Below are 20,211 nucleotides of genomic sequence, written 5' to 3'. Positions count from 1 at the left end.
AAGGTCTACCCTGAAAAATATCTGATACTCACACACAGCGCCAGACAAAATACTAACAAGTCCTTATGAACATACTGAAAGCATACAAACATTTGCAATTCCACACCTTTTTCCAATGCCAGCTTACCCACAAACATTCAATTGTTTAATGTTGACACCGATTTGTTTGGTGCTGACTCATTTCCTATCATATCGCTTTATCCCACCTTTGCTAGGTCCGTAACACATAAAGAGATGATTTAGTTTACCCGTGATCTCTTCTACTTGGCTGCTCACTGTTCTTCCAGGTCTGTCCCCACGGAGGACTTGGAGGGACTCCAGTGCTCTCTTTTCCTGTTCAAGAGTTCCCCGGCTGCTGTCAGGGTTCCTCACCCGCTACACTGACTTCCTTCTAACCTTAACGTGTTTATAACCTCATGCAAGACTGGTCACGCACAGAAAGCTCATTTTCTTGACTAGGCTTCACCAGCCAAACACACAAAATGCCTCCAGAGACAATGTCCACTTGCTTTAGGGTTGGGGGGGGAGGGTTGTTGGGTTTTTTATGCATTTAACATTTATGCACATTTTCTGCTTCAACTGTTTGTGAACCATAAGGTGTTTAATAATTAAATACCCAGAATATGGCAACCCTCAAAACCCAGGAAGACTAAGAGAAAAGTCTTTAAATATTTGGATAGCAACCCAAAACGCAACACTTATTTGCTTAAGAAAATACATACAAGTTTGATAAACTTCCACAAATAGGAATATGGTGTCTGACTGGAATTGTTAGAGAGCAATTACGTGATCTTTCTTTTTAATTACTTTTTTTACTCTTGCAAAAACCCACCAGAAATTACATGGAAGCACAACAGCATAAGAACACTCCAGTGAGAGCAGCACATCTTAAACAGATGTGATTTTAATCTGATCTCAAGTGGCAACTGCTATACACCTCCAGTAACAGATATGGCAGAAAGACACAGAGCTACTCAACAGGTCTGTAGGAACACAGCGCTGTGTTCATTTCACACAGAATTCTTGAGCAGCCAGAGTTTTCTGTCCTTCAGGCTGCATAAGAGATGACGTACCTCTCTTTATATAGCAGAATTGGGTCATGAACACGCCTTTCATGAAGAACGGGATGCATTTACCACGGCTAACGTGGCTTCTGGGTTCAAATACCACTATTTTCTCAGTTCTGTTCTCTCCAAGTGAATAGATGATTTTCACTAACAGCTGAAGTTAAATTTTACCCACCTTTATGAAAAGGTGTGTGTCCCAGTCTATACGACACTAAACAGCACAGAGCTTTAGCTCTATCCCTCACCTGGACGCGTCTCAGCAAGCAGCTCATCTCAAACGCCAGGTCAGTCTAAGCAAGGCATGTAAGAAAGCACCGACGCAAATGTCTGTCAGGTAGAATCCCACCCAGAGCAAGGTGCCCCACTGTATGCAGACAGCAGCAGAGCGAAGATCACGGAGTGCTGCCCCAGGAAAGACGACGGCCAAGCTGACTGTCACTACCTGCCATGGGCTCAGCAATACAGCCCAAGGTGCCTCCTGCAAGCACACAGATGTTTTCAGCAGCAGATGCAGTCATTTATAAATAAAAGAGCCAAATGGAAGTGATTTAATTTTGGTATTTAAGAAGAGCTACGTGCAGTTCCAGCCACATTCAGAAGTTCCAGTTACGGCAATCAGCATCTCACAGCGGGTGCCCAGCTGTGGAGCTCCGGCAGCCAGCCTGCCAGGGAACTTGGGCTGTCCAGGGTGGTTTGGAACAGCAGGAAGGCAGCAGCAGTGCCACACACATGGCATACGGGGATCAGCTATGCGTGACAGACTGGCAAAATCAATGGCAGAGCAGCCACCTTCTCCATCCTCACATATATCCAGGTCTGCGTCTCCTCCTTTTTCTTAGAGATCTGTTTAAGCAAAGAATGCAACCGGTATTTCCGTGATGCAACTGGAGCCTGTGCCGACTCCCGCCTCTTGCTCTGGTCCCCGATTTGGCTTCGTGTAAGAGAGATCAGATGAGGTGTTCCGGCAGTGCATCCACCCTGGACGAAGCACACTCACAGAGGGATGTGACACAAGACAGATTCCACAGAAGGACAGATCTGACAGCCCAGAAGAGAACACACCACTTCAGCTCCCCAGCAGCTTTAGGAAAGAGAACAGCCACTGCAGCTGGCATTAATTCTAAACAAACTCTAAGCACATTTAGAGTGCTTGTAACTGGATATGTACACACCATTAAAACCAGAGCTGCTGATAACAACCACAGCGACTGACACAGAGTTCGCAGAGTTCTTCCCACCTGTGCAGCAATAATTAAATAAGATTTTGTAACTGCACTTATAGCTGTTGGGAATCACAAAATACACATTATAGAAATCATCGTCAGAGGAAACTACGCTCCTTTTAGTATTATTCCATATGTGTGTTCAACCTTTAATTATACTTCCGCAAAGTTACTGGATGCTTTTGAGTGGCTTTAGCCACAAGATTAATTTAAAACCATCAAACAGTAGAGCGGAGCTTCCATACAATGTTAGATTCATTAAGTTTGATTTCTCCTTCCCCTCCTTTTTCCTAGGCAATTATATCAGTGTGAAAAGCAGTGATGGCTCAGCCATAAGCTGCCAGAACTTTACTTCCAATTAAAATATTTTCTCACAGACTCTGTATTATAATACAAAGCACAAAATCATTCTCATGTCTTTCTCCTCAGCACTTTTTGTATGCCTGACTGGTTTATCAAGGATTTAAAGTCACAGCTGGAAAATCCAGATCCTCTCCTCTGAAGTCCAGGATGTGTCCCACAGCCATTGGTGGCAGCAGGACAGCATCCCCAGGCCTGTGCGGCTTCAGAAAAGCCACTGATGATGGTGATGTCAGGTTCGGAAATGCAGGAGGGAAGACCTCGCCCTTCCTGCAGGCCCACATTCCACCTTTAATAAGGAAGCCAAGAAAGAGCCACTAAATAATATTGTTTATCAGTGACCACAGCCATGAGACAGAAACACAGCCTGGCGATAGGGCACAGCCTGGCTCCTCACTGGGCTGGCACCTGCAGAACCAGCAACAACCATCAAAGGAACCTCTGTCTGCGCTGAGAAACAGGCACTACTGGTTTAAAGCCCACACCTAACTGCAGCTTTGTGGGACGCTAATTCCTTCTGCTGACTAATTAGAGCTGTAGCAAATTCTTAGAAAATAAGAATTTCTCTTTCCCTGCTACTTAAAGCTCTGTCTTTAACCCGCATTAGGGTTTATATGTGTTTTATCTGCTGACAGCATGAAGCCATGAGGCAGCAGTGCCTTCTGGATCCAACAGCCGATGAAGAGCTGGAAGGTTTAGCTGCAGGGTGTTCCCAAGGGCTTTATCAGTGCTGGGAGCTGGCCTCCAGCCTGGAGACCCTCCACTGCAAGCTCCCCCGCGGGACAGCATGGACACAGCCCGTCCCAAGCTGCCATTCCGAAGTTCAGACTACAGCAGCTACAGCTGTTTACATTCCCAGCAGCTAAACTCGTCGCAGTCCAAACAGTTGATTCCCAGTTGCAAATCGAGGTCCCTCCAAGTCATTACTAAAGGGGAAAGCAGGTCCCACAATCCCAGCTCCTCCCATGCATGAGCTCCGGACATGCCAGTTTGTGACCCAGAGAGGGCAGGAGCCATTCCTACACTCTCGGATGGCAGGATCCGCAGGCAGGTGGCAGGGAAACAGGGACCTGCCCAGCCTGGATCCTCTCAACACCTTCTACAGGAGCCAGGAAGAGCACAGCAGGAGCAGTGGGCTGAGGGATGCTGGGCTCTGTGCACAGGCTGCTCCTCCGCCTAAGCAGCAAGTAGCTGCTAGACTGGCAGCAGTCCCTGTGAGCAAGAATGGAGCGGGTCCCTGGGAAAGGCAGGTTCCTGAGAACTCTTCATACAACATGACTTTCCCTCTCTCCGCAAGGCCCTTCCTGAAGCGCAGTCCTGTGTGTCGGGCTCTGCCATGCTTCCTGCATGGGACAGCTGGGAGCAGGGTGGGCAGAATGGTGTCACAGAACAGGTTCAGAACTGGTCCTCGCACTTTTTTGCTCTACAGCTCCTTCACACTTGCTGGCCACAAGTCTCCTCTGTACATCTGGAAACGGAAGATGAGAATTTCCGGGATAAAAGTGTTTAACTTCCACAGGGAAGGAACTTACATTTCCATGTATGAAGTGGAGAGGCTCTATAAAACCAGCACTAGAGAGTTAAAAAAAAAATAAAGCTTTATATAAACAATATTTGAGATCTCCCTGGCTTCACAGCAGGGTCCTGCCCACCACCAGGACATCAGCCCTGACCTCCAAAGCCAGTACAGGTTCCACAACTAGTGAAATTTTACATTCCCAAAAAGCTAACAAGGAAGAAACAAGAGCAAACCTGACATGAAGACCCATAAAAAAACTTGGACATTCCCAACAGAACAAGTGACTCAGTTCAGATGTCAAAGTAGAAACAGTAACCCTGACTCCAGCACTGCGGATGGGAGGTGGAGCTGGCAGGAGTGATGCCATGGGAGGGCAGTTTGCTTCATGGCAGAACAACCAGCAAGACTCTCGTTCCTGAACTCTAGCAAGACTGCAGTGGAAGCGAGGAGACACCCACCCAAATGAGACAAAGCCAAAGCTAGAGCTTTGCTGTTTGGTTTTCCTTAACCAAAGCATTTGTATGTTACCAGGAGTAACCAGACTAGCTTTGATGACCAATCAACGCTTCGGAGCACCTTTGCCGGGCTGGCAGCACATCCTGCCTCCTTTTCACTTACAATAGGCAAGATTTGCTGCCAGGAAAAATGAAAGAATCAGCAGCTCTGTTCCAAAACAAGGAATCCAGAATTAGATGACAATTTCCCTTCTAAATGGTTTGCTTTCTTAACGTTCACCAAGACAGACTTCACAGAAAATACATCTTCAAGGTGTTTTGGGAATACCAGTGTGTTTTTCCCAATGTGACACTCTGCTAAATTCCACAACAGGCTTCCCTTTTAGGCTTAATGAACCCTGTATTTTATAATCCAAGTTTATGGAACCTAATTACCAAATATGCCAAATAATTTTAAAACTAAGTGAACATTTCAATTAGGGGAAAGAGCTGAAGCGGCTGAACAAGCCCAAGGACAAGTGTGCCTTTCAGTAAGGATGCAGGAGAAGTGACTCCCAAGTGCCACATCCCACACGCTTAAGTGCCTGCTGCAGTCAGCATCCAAACATGAAATAAATCACTATTTATGGCAGTATCCTCCTTAATTTTTACTTGGTTTTGATTTCAGGAAATCAAAGTGATGCAGGGAAACGCTTTCCAGCTCAGAATATGCCAAGGTTTCCCTGCCCCTTCCTCCTCCTGAGCAGCCAGGCTCAGGCGAAGGCTTTGTACCCAAAGCAGAATTTAAACTGCAGGTGCTAACACACATTTCTCACCCTCATATTCTACTCAGATTCTCCATTTCTCTATGCTTTTCAGAAGCTGAGATCTTTAACGCATTGAAGGATCCTTTTGTGCAACTGGAAAACACAAATCCTACAACCACAGACTTAATAAATACAAATTAAAGGTAACTTTTCAAACCCACTTTATTAGGAAGGATTTGGTTTGCTTCCTTTGGCAGCTGGTGGCAATACCGAGCATTGTGGATATCCTGTAGGAGTTTGGTTTCACCTGTACAGCAGTTTGAAGACAAGCCAGAGCAGAATTGGGTCTGGCCAAGCACACTTGTCACCACAGCAACCAGGAGCGTTGTGTCACACAGCTTCAAGCGAATCCCTTTAGACTCTCCTCCATAAATCTCCCAGCACTCATAGTGAGAACAAGATAACGGATTTGGGATCCTCAGCTGGGATCAAGGTAACAAATGGGATTGCATTTTTTCAAAAGAAACTAGCATGACTCCATCCTGCGAGTTAACATTTAAATCCCTTCAGCCTGGCTGCCAGACAACAGTCACCGTTCGCAATAATTACTTCATATGCAGTGAAACAACTCGCTACACACACCAGTGAGACATCCAGTCTGCCTACTATCCCTGTTTTTCATGAATATTAACAATATCAACCTCTGCACAAGCATTAAAACTGCTTTCACCATAAATTCAGTGGCCACTGATGCTGCTGTTCAGTGAATCACAGAATGATCTGGGTTGGAAGAGACCTCAAAACCCCTCCAGTTCCAACCCCTTGCCATGGGCAGGGACACCTCCCACTGGATCAGGGGGCTCAAAGTCCCATCCAACCTGGCCTGGAACACCTCCAGGGATGGGGCAGCCACCACTGCTCTGGGCAACCTGGGCCGGCGCCTCCCCACACTCATAGCAAATCATTTATTCCTAAGATCTCATCTCAATCTCCTCTCTCACAGCTGAAAACCATTTCCCCTTGTCCTACCCCTGCACTCCCTGATCAAGAGCCCGTTCCCAGCTTCCCTGAAGCCCCGTTCAGTACTGGAAGCTGCTCTGAGGTCTCTCTGGAAGGTTTGGAGAAGATAACCCCCAGCTCCATTCCCTGAGAAGCTCTCCGTGCAGAACCAGTCTCCCCACTGAGGTGATGCTCTGATCCCAGCTTTAATCCATGCAGGAAGTGGCTCACCTCCAGGGCATCAGAATATTTCATTAACTGGGACCTTTATCTTCAGAACCCTGGAAGCTGTAAAACTGCAATGTAGGCCTCACTAAATGGATGAAGATTTCTGCTCTTTTGAGTTCCTCCATCAAACTTCGCTTGGTCATTCAATCTAAAAGCTGCAGCTTTGATCTCTTTTGTAATCTCAGCCATCCGGCGCTGAAGAATGAAGACTGCCTGTTTTAATTAAAGGCAGGCCTGGCTTTAGACAGATAATCATCTTGGAGAGAAAGCAGACAGCTCTTCTGCAGTTGCAGGGAAGCCCATGACAGACTGTTTGCATTAGGGAATCTGAAATTCCTTTGGAAGTGAAATGGATCCAAGGCTCCTCTCTCCAATGAGGCAGTAAACGGAGCTATTTAGAACCACATAGCTCAAGCCAAATCCTATTTAAGGGCCACTCTCGGAGATACAGGCACTGCATTGAGGCCCTGCCCTCCAGAACCCCAATCCCTCCTTGTAAAAATCAATGTTCTTAACACTAAATCTTGAGAATTAAACCAAACATGGTGCAGTTTGACAAAAAAATCAAAACTGAAACCACTGTTCAAACAGTTCAGCCTATGTAACAAACCTAGGGAGATTATTTTAGCCATGTGCACTGCAAATCAGAGACGAATGCAAGCAGAACCTTCTATGGAGCAAAGAACCACAAGCGTGGTTTAACTGCAGAACCAGATTCAAAGCAGTTCTGTTTGATGGAGGAAGCAGTGTTCCGGTGAGCAGGCTCTGATAAGTCTGATGGCTTTTCAGCTTCTGGATACAAACAGAAATCTACAATTAAGTGCTTCCAGTTCACTTCTGTCCCAGCAAACCCAGTACTTATCACTAACTTAATACCAGGAACAAAGGTTTCACCAGTAAAGCTCTCCCTGCATTGCTCTGGACTTTCAAAAAGCCAGACCTCCCCCTCACAGTGTGTGTTTGGCAAAGGTAGCAACCTGTGGCTCCTTTTGAAAAAAAAGTCCATTTCATTTGTGAGAGTACCAACACCATCAGAAGGAAACACAAAGTGCTGCTGTAGGGCCTTAAAGTTCTAAATGCTCAATTCCAGTCAAGATGAAAGCTATCATATGGGTTTTCCCCAACTAAAAACTCCTGTGCTGAGCTGCCACAAATCAGTGATTAAAAAACCCCAAGGAACCCAAGGCAAAGCAAAGCTACACAAGAAGCTTTATACACCAGATCAAAATATATTTTCTATGCTGTACCCCTTTCTTACTTTTATGTGTAACCCCTTGAAGTGTTACAATTTACTTTTCTCACACTACTCCTACTCTATTTGATATTGCAATAGAACTTGAACTTTCTAAACGTGACAGTTTATGGATATAATTTATAAAAGAATGGCTACAAACACCCTTATCCAATCTCTTGGTAAAGACCTGTCCTTAATACTTGGCAGACTAGTATTTATTGACATTAAGATGTTTATTTTCACACAATGTCTCTCATTCCTCCAAGCCAGTAACAACCTTTTGCTTAGGTACAATAATTTTATCTAAATGACCTGGGTACCATTTTGATATAAGAGACAGTAGAGCAGAAAGCAACCCAAATAATTACTGCATTTGTTATTCCCTAATCTAAGGTGCAATTTTACAACCCCTGTGTGCCAGCACAAAGGCAGCTGCTGCCAGAACGGGAATTCCTCCTGCCGCCTCGGTGCCCCAGTGGCACTCGCAGTCAGGGCACCAGGTCCGGTTGAAAATTAACCTGTCCCAGCAGGTGCAGTCCCTGCAGCCAGGGACTGCAGCCACCTCCCTTCCCCAGCTGCCTCTCACCTTGTCCCTCCACAGCAGCCTGAATTTGTGCCAGCGGGAGTCCCTGCCAGGACAAGGAGTAAATGTTGGATTCCTCCCTCACACGCTTCCCTACAGCCCTTCTCCTGAAGCAGCCTCCATTCCCCAATCCTCAGGTGCTGGTTTTCGGCCCTCCTGTCCCTCCCTGGCACCCAAAGTGGTCACAGGCAGCTCAGACTGGAATTACATCCAGTGGAACTGACTGGTTTCCAGTCATTTTGGCCCTCTTCCCAAACCACCCACAGCTGCAGCATTTGCAGTCCCCAGGCACCAGTGCAGGCTGGGCAGGGAGAGGGGAAATCTGTCCCTTATGGCAACAACAGCTACTTAAAATCAGCTTAAGTTGATCACAAAACTGTGTCCTCAGGCCAAGATTTCATGAATGCGGAGGTGACATCAGCTGGCAGAGCTGCTGGATGTTGCCATGTCCTCCCTCCTGCATCCTTGGCTCTTGCATCTCCCGTGCCTGGCAAAGCATCTCCACAGGTCAACAGCTCCCAGGGCTGGAGGAACTCCATTTCTCAGTCCCGATTAACTCCAGCACTGAGATCAGCTGTGCAAGCACAAAGGCGAGGAGGGAATAAATGGAAGGGCAGTGAGGGAATCAAGGCCTGGCTGAAGGAGCGTGATTCAGTTGGACCTCTTGACCACAGCGTTAAGGCAGCAGCTAGTGTTCCTGGAGAAGAGAACGGCTCAGGAATTCCCTACACGTGGATTTGGCAGCTTTCAGGTTTTGGCCAGGACCAGTCCCCCTGCCAAACCACCTGCTGACATGGGAACTCTGTGATATTTGAGGAGGGGAAGAAAGGCAAACACCCACTGAACCCCCTCAAACATCCCTGGAGCTTTCCAGCAGGGCACCGCTTCCCACTTCAGCCACAGGCCAGGCAGGCTCCCCGCCAACTCCACACACTGTTAAATTCCGGCAGTTCTCTGTAATATAGGAATGAGCAAAATACACTAAGCTGCCACAAAATCCTTGGCGGTTTTTGCATATTTGGTTGCCTTTTTGCCCCCTGGCAGGACCCTCCAGCTACATGTTACCCAAAACCCCAACCCCAAATGGAACACTTCAGCAAAGGTACTGCTGTTCTAATTTCACCCATGGTCCAGACAGGGCTATTTTCAGTTCAGGGATTGACAAAGCTGGCAGGAGAAAACCTTTGAATAGGAACCAAAAGGAATCAACACGCAAAGCAGAACAAGGAAACACCAAAAAGGCAGAACCACCAAGTAGGAATAGAAACTAAGAAAGCAAAAAGGAGCTGGAAGCTTTGAAGTAACAGTAAAAACAATATCAGGAGATTTAGGGACCAGAAGTAAGATGGACTCAGAGCCCAGTGACAAAACAGTAGGTGTAAAAAATAATCCCTATTTCACAATGAAGCTTGTGCACTGATTTTCTGATCAGTATGATTAACAATTAATGGCCGAGCCCTTTACTGTGTTTCACCATCAGGAAAGTGAGTTTCTGCGCTGAGCTGGACAATCAGCTGACAACGGAGGCAACTCATCCAGTTTCAGGGCCGTACGGCTCGGGATGGAGATGTGTTTTCCCGTTGCTTGGATACAGTGTGTACAAGACCGTACTAACGCGGATGACACACAGAGCAGTGCCAACGCCGCCCTGCGTGTGTCATACACCACGCTTTCTGCTGTTCCAGCATGAAACTGAAAGTTAACTCCATCCCTGGACTTCTGAGAAGGAACCAGGAGCCTGATTAATAGCAATCACAGGTTCTTAACCCACACCACAGTTCTACACACACTCGGGCCTGCTGTTACAAAATCTGGATTACTTTAGTCTACTGTTCCATTCCCACAAAAATATCAGATCAGGACACTTAATCTGCATGTGGAATCGGCTCCCAGCAAGACAAACCAGTTAAACGCTTGGCTGAGAGAGAACCTGCAACAGTTTAGCTCCCCAATTTATTGTTCTGTTCGAAAACATTTGCTTTGTACTTTCCCTCCTTTTCCTATGGAAACCTAATTTTAATCAGGTGCAGTAACATTTCCTTCAATCGATTACTTAATAATTAGTTCACAGATGCTGAAAGAAGTTGGCATTTGAACAAAGGGCTGTACTTTTCACAGCCATACCACAGCCACAACTTTCCAGTCTGTATGCAAGGCCATTTATCTTCTGAAAAGGGCCAACCATGTCACTTAATTTCCCCGTCACTGGCTACAGTAAGTCTTCTGTAGCCTCATCCCTAATACCAAGGTGTGCATGTCCCAACAGTGTTAACAGCTATCAGCTTGCCCTACCTTTTCTGTGCCATTACAAGTTTTCCTTACAGGAATCCTTACTCTGGGAGTATCACTGGGATCTCACGAAATGTGCAACACAGCCAGTGTATATTTATACAAAAGCCTCAGCCCAGCTACCTCTGGCACAGGACAACTTGTGAGAGGAGGAAAAACCTCCTCCTTCATGGACCCCTCTCACTGAAAGCTGATGTGGATGACTTGCATACTCATTTTCTGCAGATCCCCGGCTCTTTGATTACCTGCTGTAGTCACTCCAGGATGTTCCTGTCATCCTGCAATGCAATTAACTTACCAACAACAATTTGTGTGTAGAGAAAATAGGCTCCACCTCACTGAGAAGAACTCATGACCTCAGCCCACTGGCGTGTATTACTGAGCACTCCTTTCCTTTTGGGAGAGCAGGACTGCACAAGCACAAGGTGCATGGAATAGTAACTACAAACTCAAAGCTTTTAGGGCTATTTTGTTCCTCAAGAGTAAATTTTCACCAAAATAACAGAATCATCATAGAATCGTGGAATGGTTTGGGCTGGAAGGGACCTTAAAGCCCATCCAGTTCCACCTCTTCAACTGCATCAGGTTGCTCAAACACCCATCCAGCCTGGCCTTGAACACATCCAGGGACGGGGTAGCCACCACTGCTCTGGACAACATGTCTAATTCAGCCAATAAAGCAATGTTGCAGATAGAAAGGACACTCAGAAGTTCCCTATTCTTTCTTGTCTAGACATCGAGTGCTGCTGTGAGCATGACACTGGTGGCGAGGATCAAATTTAGCCTTGCTTTCAAAACCAGACAATCAAGCAGCCCTGAAAAAATGAGGTAATCAAGCACCGTAATCTGTTAAAATCACTTGATATGTCAGCAGCTGCTGGGAAGCTGCCTGGTTCAGAGTTACCGGAGCTCAGCCATGCCTCCCCCAGGTAAGTTTGCATTATTTAGCTCCCACAGGTTTTGGATCAGAGCTGTGCCTCAGCAAAGAGGGACAGCCCACTGCTGCCTTAAGGAAAACCCAACATCAATAAAACAGAGCTACTTTTCTTTCCGGGAACTGTGCCTAATATCAGAAAACATTTCTGACATACTAAGACACTTTCCATTTACCCACATTGTAACAAGATCGTACCCATTTGGCATTTCATCCTTTGCCAATACAACGACCTCTGGATAGCAGCTCCGGTCACAGATACATTCTCATAAACTAAAAATACCCTGCAAGTATCTACAAAATACATTTGCTTTCCCCAGTTCCAAGTATATTGCATTACAGCATCAGGTTGACACAGCTCCTTAGATCAGTTCTAGCTATTTAGGCAGATTAAATCATCACTATTTTAGGATTTTGAGCCTGGGCATAACCCGATATTAAAATTATTTGCTCTGAAGAACCACCATCAGGTCAAGTTCAGATCATGGAATCACAGCTTCACGCACAAAGAGGGTGACACCAAGATGATTTTGTTTATATGGATAAGTACTGGCAGAGCTGACTCCCCTCCAGAGCACGGGGGGAGAACTGACTCTTCCGGCAGAGGATGCCCAGAGAAGTGGTTGAGTCCCCATCCCTGGAGGTGTTTAAAACATGATTAGATAAAGTGCTGAGGGACGTGGTTTAGTAGTGGACAGGTACGGTTGGATTCGTTGATCTCAAAGGTCTTTTCCAACCAAACAATTCTATGATTCTTCACTGAGCAGCTGCACTAAACCAAATCCAAGTGTATTTTTACCTCTGTTACCCTGTGGTTATGTCAGATACCAAAACATCCAACCCGGATGCACCTAACACCTCAATATATCCTTTCCTGCTTTCCTAGCCTCTGCTTCCCCATCTCCTTCACCCAGGCAGCCGCATGGCTCTGACGAGATGGTGACTCAAGCTCTGGCCACGAGCTGTGACACCAGCAAAGCACGCCAGGTTTGGCACAATCACTGCTGCCCCAGATCCTTCCAAACCTTGGGAAACACCCAAGGAATCCCTACACGGAAACAGGGCATTTTATCTCCCATTTTAAGGCTGTGCTTTCCTGAGGCAGAAGTTCCCTTCACCTCTGCTGAGCAGTCCTGACCCCTGGCAAAGCAGGAAGCCCAGGATGCTCCTAGCTACCTCACATCCTACAGTATGTGTCTGTGCTGTGAATATTTTATCTGTTTCATTAAGCAGCAGCATGAGGAACTGAGCCAGAGGAAATGAAGCCATCCATGCAGAGAGCAAATAATATTTCCCAAATCCCCAAGTTTGGAGTCTCTTATTTATTTTTCTGAAACAAAAATCTCAAGTATTTTACCCACTGCCTGCTCGGCAGCTGACACACATGGCTGCCACAGAGCTATTTAACACCTTTTCTCTTCTAACCAACAGGCTTTAGCCAGGTCTCTACTAGAAAGCAAACTATTTATTGAGGTATCTTAAAGTCAACAAGATTTAGCACAACTAAAACAAGTCATTCCTCACCACTGAATACCAGAATTATTTGTGTAAGTTGGAAAGGCATTTTCTGCATCTAGTAAGGTGAAGCAAAAAATCCAGAAGCTTCACCTTCACTGCTCAGGAAAAGAAGGTAAGACATCCAGGAGCTCATCCTTACACACTGCAGGCACAGAGAAACACGTTCTTTTCACATGATTCCCTTACACTGAAAACAAATAGTTTAAACTATCAAAATTGGGGCTTTCAGGAGAGCAGCCCGCAGCTCTGACCTCCTCCTGACTGTTTGGCAAGGTGGAGCTCTGTGTTAGCAAGGATGGCATAGTCAGTGCAGGGACAGGGACATGCCTGGTGCTGTCAGACCTCAGCCACACAGGGCACCTCTGGCTCCAGAAGCTCCCAAGCCCAACTCAGCTGGCAGTCCTGAGAACATGTGTGGAGAAAGCCCTGGGATAGCTGAGCCCTGCATCCGCCCCACGACATCTCATCCTGGCCACCGGACATCAGGCAAGGCAGACACAGACTGGGCAAGGCATTCCTAGGTTTTCATGTGGTCTGGAATAGGATCACAAGTGACGAGGCTTTTTAAGCTGAGGGCTGAGCAAATACTTAGTCATTAATTTAAACCCCAGTGCTGCCTCTGTAAGAGCACTCCTTCACGCTGTGCTTGTATTCAGAAAGTTTAATCTGGTGGTTTTCTGGCAAACGCCACACTGCAATGCATGGAGCACAGCGTTACACACCATGAACTACTTTGGCAATCAGTTTCTTAAAAGCACAACATAATTTAACAGTTTCTAATCTTAAATATCCTTACGACCTAGACTTTTAACCAACACAAGATCATCTTGGCCCCTGAGGAACTAAAGATACTGATAAACTACCTGCCTGTACCAAACTTGGAGGGAACACCTAAAAGCAGCTCAGACTGCACTCTTCTGTTTCCTAACCATCTGCTCACAAGATAAAGTCTCTCCTCTTTCCCAGGGTCCCAGCAGAGCAGTGTCCCTTCCCACTGGCAGCGTAGGCACTCAGCCTCCCAGCCCCCCTGGCTCTACTTGCTGCTGGCCGAGGCAGAACCACCCCCGACAACCACCCTGGAGTCCTCAACTTCAGAAAATCCAGGCAGTTTTTCCTTTGGCTTCAGCAATCCGCTTTGAAGGGCGCATGGATCAATGCAGTTAGCAGACATGCTAACTGGACCTAGAGCACGGTCTGAACACGATTTATATCCACGTGCTATTCCATTTATTGCTGTGCTAATGGCAGTCACAAATCCACGGACAAGAGCCAAGTCTTACCACAGGCAGCAGCCCCAAACTGAAAACATAATGGCTGCAAGTTTTTCTATAATTGGAAGTTTGTACTGTTGGGAAAATCAGATTCCCAAGCCACACAAGGCATTACATTGTGTCAGCGGTCCCCAAAGGGTGCAGGAAACAGATAAACATGCAAGATACCAAGAGACTCTGTTGATACTGCTGAGTCTGAGAGGCAGTGGCAGAGGGGTAACAGTGCTTTTCTGGCTTATGTCTCAGATGGGAACCCTGTTGCGCAGAGCTCTGTGCCACTGCACAGCCCATTCTGCAGCCCAGGAGGTACCAAACCGCTTGTGCAGCTGTACAAGCCCGCTCCAGTGTTTCCATCAAAATAAAGCTTGATGCCTTCCCGCTCTGCCTGTTCACAGCCAGGCTGCTCCCGTGCAGACGTCCGGAGAATGCATTCCCTTTCCTACCAGCGTGCCAGAGCCTCGGCATTGCACATGGGCTGTTCTAATCATCCCTCGGCAGTTACACAAAGTCCCAAAGTCCACACACACTCAGGGAAACAGATCTCCCCTGATTGAATCAACGCCAGCTCTTTAAACCTGTCAGTGAATTAATCTTCCACACAGAAAGACCTCAGACAATTTTCTAATTAAAGAGACCTCGAACTTCATTTGGAGATAAACAGGAAATGTTTGAGATAACTGTTATAAACACTGGAACCATAGTTTTCTTCTCCCCAGTACTGAGACGCAGACAAATGTCAACCCCTGAGATCAAGCACAACGCAGATTCTCTCCCTGCCCACAGAAAAACTTATTTCAGTGCTCTTCACCACTTTTTCAAATATCCTCACCGATGCCGACAAGCAAACGTCTGTCAGACTTCACTTTTTTAAAAGGATATTTGCATGAGCCAGACATTTTCAGATACTAGGGTCATACCCAATTTTATCATCCACAGAAGAACTAGAAAAGCTTCAAGTCAGTGTTTCTTTGATGTTCAACGGCACTGTAGGGTTAACCTATTGGCAGGATGTAGGTAGCTCCTTACGGCACACAATCACCAGTAAGAGCCATTTTAACATAACTGCTTTAATGTAATATGTTACAATAAGGCCAGTTCCAACACGACTTACAAATTGCCAAGCAGCTTGAAGAAATACTAAATATAGCTCAGCACAGTAACTTTTAGGCAGGGCACGAGCTATTAAAAGAGACATTCAAATACTCCTGGTGAGTCACAGTAACGCCATGGGTACGGGGCCTGGAAAAACCAATTTGTGTACAAGAGGTCACATTTAAACAGCGGAAAAACAGTGAAGAAGCTACAGTAACTTAGCTTCTTGCATTGAAAGACCTTTCCAAGGAGCTTTGAAGTCTCTTCCAGATTTTAATTAGCTAGACCTGCTGGTCCCTGGTTTAAATGACTGTCACAGCCTGGGGGCAGGCAGAGGAGCTCTCATAGTGTACATCCACCCATTCATCCATCCATCCTGATCCTCAAGGACTTCCCCAGACAGGCACTTTCCAGACCAGCTGCCTAGAACAATTTCTGATCTGAATGGCATTCTGCAGATTGCACGTGAAACATGACACTGATGAGAACAACAGCAACAGTTGTGTCCCCAGAGGCAGGGGCACTCACACAGAACTGTTAGGCAGCCTCATAAGTGTCATTAATTACCAACCTGGTTTTCTGTGAGTAAACAGCATGACACAAACACCTCTGTGGACTCTTTCCTCCTATGAATTACTCAGCTACGGAGTTCAAACGCTTATTAGTGCATCATTTGAAAGCCTTTAATGACAACAACTCTGAACATTCATTGTCATTAGAGATGACTGCAGCAGTAAAGTAGAAGCTTCCCAAGCTTCTAAGCAAAACAGGGCTGCCGTCGTAATTTATAAATGGGAATGAAAACTGTCAAACAAGTACTTGTCGATATCTGAAGAATCACCTTGTTGATGTCACACACAACAAAATCCTTCCCATTTCTGAACCCAACACACAGCTGCTCTGCTAGAAAGGGGACCGGCTTATGCATACACAAGCGAATGCAGCACCTCGCCACTCCAAATCCCTGAGACAGCCTGTACGAAACCCTATCTGTGACTCCTATTTCACAAGAAATTATATCCAGACAAAGCACATGTGAAACCTGTGGGTCATAGGAACCATGGGCATAAGCCTTGGTCCTCAAATCAGATCAAGCCTTAGAGGAATGAGCACACCAATTCCATCAGAAGCAATTGCAGTACATCACCCCTCAGGATCACAGGGCACCTGAAAGTCATCAAGTTCACAACCAAGGTTCTTCTGCCCTTCTCCACTCCCTTTTTTCAAGCCTAACTGAAAGCTTCCAGCTGTTTAGCTGGAGTTTGGAGGCAGCTGAAAAAACAAGTCAGATTTGCACTGGTGTTTTTGTGTGGTTAGCTGTGTGTCTGTCCTAGTCGAGCTGATGGTTCATTCTGATGTGTTAATTCAGTTCACATGGAACTAATGATTTCCTGATAAGCTGTGCTTCTGCTCCCTGCACACTCCAGTCCTGCTTCTTGGGAATGATCTCCATGAAGGGCAAGCCCCTCAGGATGACATGAGAACCAACCCACATAGAGGTTCACAGCTCCTTATTCCAGCCAGGGCTGGCCTGAGTAAGCTTTGATGATGTCTCACAAGGAGAGGCTGTCCAAGCCGTCCAGCTCAAACTCTGAGGGTCTTGGGGAAGCAGCTGCTGCTTGAGCTGCCAGCCCTAGCAAAAGGCAAAACACGGTTTCATTTCCCCCTTTCCTCCAGGTTTAGAGACAAGCAATCAATATTTCACTTCATGGGTAACCAGCGCTGCTCCGCTCAGCAGAAACGCCTGCTTGCACACTGCAACACCAGAACAAACCTGTCAAATACATGAACAATAAAGCACTCAGCAGTAGATTCAATACTGATCTAAAGGCACCCAACATCCACCAGGTAATTGCTGAAAAATATTTAACACATCTATTAATTACTGCGGAATCCTGTTCCACTCAGCTAATCCCCTCTAATTAATTTCCGACACGTATTTCATAACTCTATGTAATACCATCCACACAGACACAGGGGCTCCCCATAAATGCCATGCCTCTGCTCTAACAAAGCTCTTGCCCATCTTCTCTTATTTTTCAGGCTAAGAAGTTACTTCTCTGATCCCAAGTCACATGTTTGTGGTGCAAGGCCACAGACGCCAGTGTTCAGCAGCCAGCTCTAAGGAAGGCAGTATCATTCACACCAATGGCAAGCCGAACCAGATAAATCCCAAACTACTGCTACTACTACTGGTGGTATGAAATACTCACCAGTTCAGTTCAATTATTCAGTTCCCACACGTACAGGCAATCACACAGTACCAAAGCCAACACAACCCTCCTGAGTTCTGTTTCTTTCCCTCCTACCCCCAAATCATATCTGTAAACAAAGCTTCCCGAATTCCACTAGAATTAATGCTGATTTTCAGTGCTGAAAGTTATTGCAACTACATAAGCACTTTTCCTTCTCAAACAGACACAAATATTAAGGACAGCAGGAAAAGCGTCTGTACACCCTCGTGCTAACACAGCCACATGCACCAACCCCATGAAGGGTCTGTGAGGTTAACTTGGAGCTCTTAGAAACATGAGGATATCATCCGTGTGGGAAAAAGGCAACAAGCACTGGCCAAAACTTTATGATTCCCTTCAGTCTTCAGAGTCTTCTCACCTCTACACAATTATCAGAAAGATTTACTTGTTCCTGGGTAAAGAATCCATGCAACCAACTCATGATGCTTCATTATTAAAACCACTCTATAAGCAAAGACAGAACCAGTAAGGACGCACTTGTATTTGGTGCCAACTAAAACAAGATAAACAGAGTTTAGATTAAACTATCAATATTAAGCTTATAAAAACAAATGAGTCTGTGCCATTTAAATAGTTATTAGTGAAAACCAATGACAGGCGCTTGTCTCAGTGACACCAGAAAATATCACTGCTCCAGCCAGGCTGCCACAGCACCAGCAGTCAACCTGGCCAAGTGAGCAATAATCAACACGACAACCACACCCCGGGAGTCTCCATGGGGGCACGGCTTCCACCGGCCTCAGCCGCACGCAGCCAAAGGTCATCATGAACCTCCCAGCCCACACACGCCCACAAAGAGCGCTCCAGACTTGATTCTGATTTCCCCCTTGAACCAGAAGGCAGTCGAGGTGCTTATCCTACCCAGCACCGTGAGGATTACTTGACATTCCACTCGGCATTTGGAGTTGTGGGCCCAACACACACACAAAGGGAATGCCGATAATCACTCCGACAATGTAAAAGAAATCCATTAATGTGCATGAAGCAAGGATGAAGGGGCAGAAAATTGGTTTGAAGTCTTGCTCTCTTTTATAGCAAAACAAATGCCCTATTAAAAATCCACTGCTCAGCCATGCCTGGCTGCCATGCCTGAGCTGTTTATGCACGTGCAGGCCCCAAAGGAAACAGAACACTCTATTAACTGAGTTTATTGGAAGCTGTGAAGGTATAAACACAGATAACGCATAATATATATTTTCAGTACAAGCACATCTATTCAGATTCAGTTTTTACTTAAAGCAGAGAGCAGTTTCTGGGTATGAAACCACCAATCCCCATTAGAAAAGCATTGGCTGTTCTACATGGGAAAGCTGCTTTGGGTCTGGGCATAGACTGGATTCCAGAGAACCAGGCTAAAGACCTCCCAAGACTCTGAGCTCTGGAAAGGGATGGCCACTGTGGTGACAAGACTGCCGCTACCTGTGTTAAAGCTCAGTCACAGCGGGTGCATGCTCTGAAGCGTGTGAAGAGTGAGAAACGGCTCAAATAACTCAATATCGAGACAGCAACAACGGAAACGACAGAACCCAGAGAGGAAGTCCACAATGCAAACAGCTCAGGAGGCTCAGAGGGACCCCAGAAGGCTCCTCATCCCCTGACAGTCTCCCCCATCGCCTCCCTGACCCCTGACAGACCTTGATTCCCCCACGCAGGCACCCCCTAGGCGATCCCCTGATAGATTCCAGTCCCCCGAGAGCCTCCCCAGCCTCATGACAGTGTCTCCAACTTTGCTTTCCCGGTCCCCCGGCAGCCCCCGGCCCCATGGTAGCACTCCCCTCGCCTCTCTGCCCCCCTGACAGACCTGGATCCCCGTGACAGCCCCGTCCTCGCCTCCGCAGCCCCCAGCCGCGCCATCCCCACCACCAGGGACCTTCGCTTCCCGCCCTGGCAGCGCCCCCACGACCCGCCCGGACAGAGGCGCGTTCCCAGCAGGGAGCGCTCTCCCGGGACCCCCGGAGCCGCAGGGAGGAACTCGGAAGGGGCAGTACGGGGCAGCCGAGGGGCCCGAGGACACCGACAGAAGCCAAGAACTAGAATTTCCGTATTGCTTCGAGCATCGACAGCCCCATCCCCCATCCTCCCAGTCCGGTCCGAGCTGCCAAACGCTGCTCTTCCCCGGGAGGCGCCGCTCAGCGGAGGCGCGGGGAGCCCCGCGGTGCCCGGCGCTGCTGCCCGCCCTCCACCGCACCTGCCGACGGTCTGGTTGGCCAGCTGCTTCATTCGGTTGAACTGCTTCTTCATGGCGGCGGCTGTGCCCCGGTCCCGGCCGGGCTCCCCCACTCCCGCCGCCGCCTCTCTGCGCGCCGCGCCGCCCCGCCCACGCCGGAACCTGCCGCCACTTCCGGCCCCGCCTCCCCCGGAATCCGCAGAGCCGCTTCCAGCCCTGCCCGTGCCATCACGTGTCCAATAGGCAACATCCGGGGGCTCGGCAGCCTCAT

The 20,211-nt window shown here is 47.2% G+C and overlaps 1 protein-coding gene across 7 annotated transcripts in view; it reads right to left on the bottom strand.

The window, feature by feature from the left end:
• ARHGAP17 (Rho GTPase activating protein 17) overlaps nucleotides 1–20,104 on the bottom strand; it is a 46,149-nt gene extending 26,045 nt beyond the window's left edge. For 6 of the 7 annotated variants that reach the window (XM_054080585.1, XM_054080591.1, XM_054080588.1 and 3 more), the window contains exon 1: nucleotides 19,962–20,104. In XM_054080585.1, the coding sequence (XP_053936560.1) occupies nucleotides 19,962–20,014 (53 nt within the window). In that variant the 5' untranslated portion in view covers nucleotides 20,015–20,104. Of the gene's footprint in view, nucleotides 1–248; nucleotides 353–19,961 lie in introns of those variants that run through there. The other variant, XM_054080590.1, reaches the window with a different exon arrangement.
• Nucleotides 20,105–20,211: the final 107 nt, after the last annotated feature.

Source organism: Cuculus canorus, chromosome 15 (assembly GCF_017976375.1).
Source record: "Cuculus canorus isolate bCucCan1 chromosome 15, bCucCan1.pri, whole genome shotgun sequence".
Lineage (NCBI taxonomy): Eukaryota > Metazoa > Chordata > Aves > Cuculiformes > Cuculidae > Cuculus > Cuculus canorus.
This window is presented reverse-complemented; position numbering and strand designations above follow the sequence as displayed.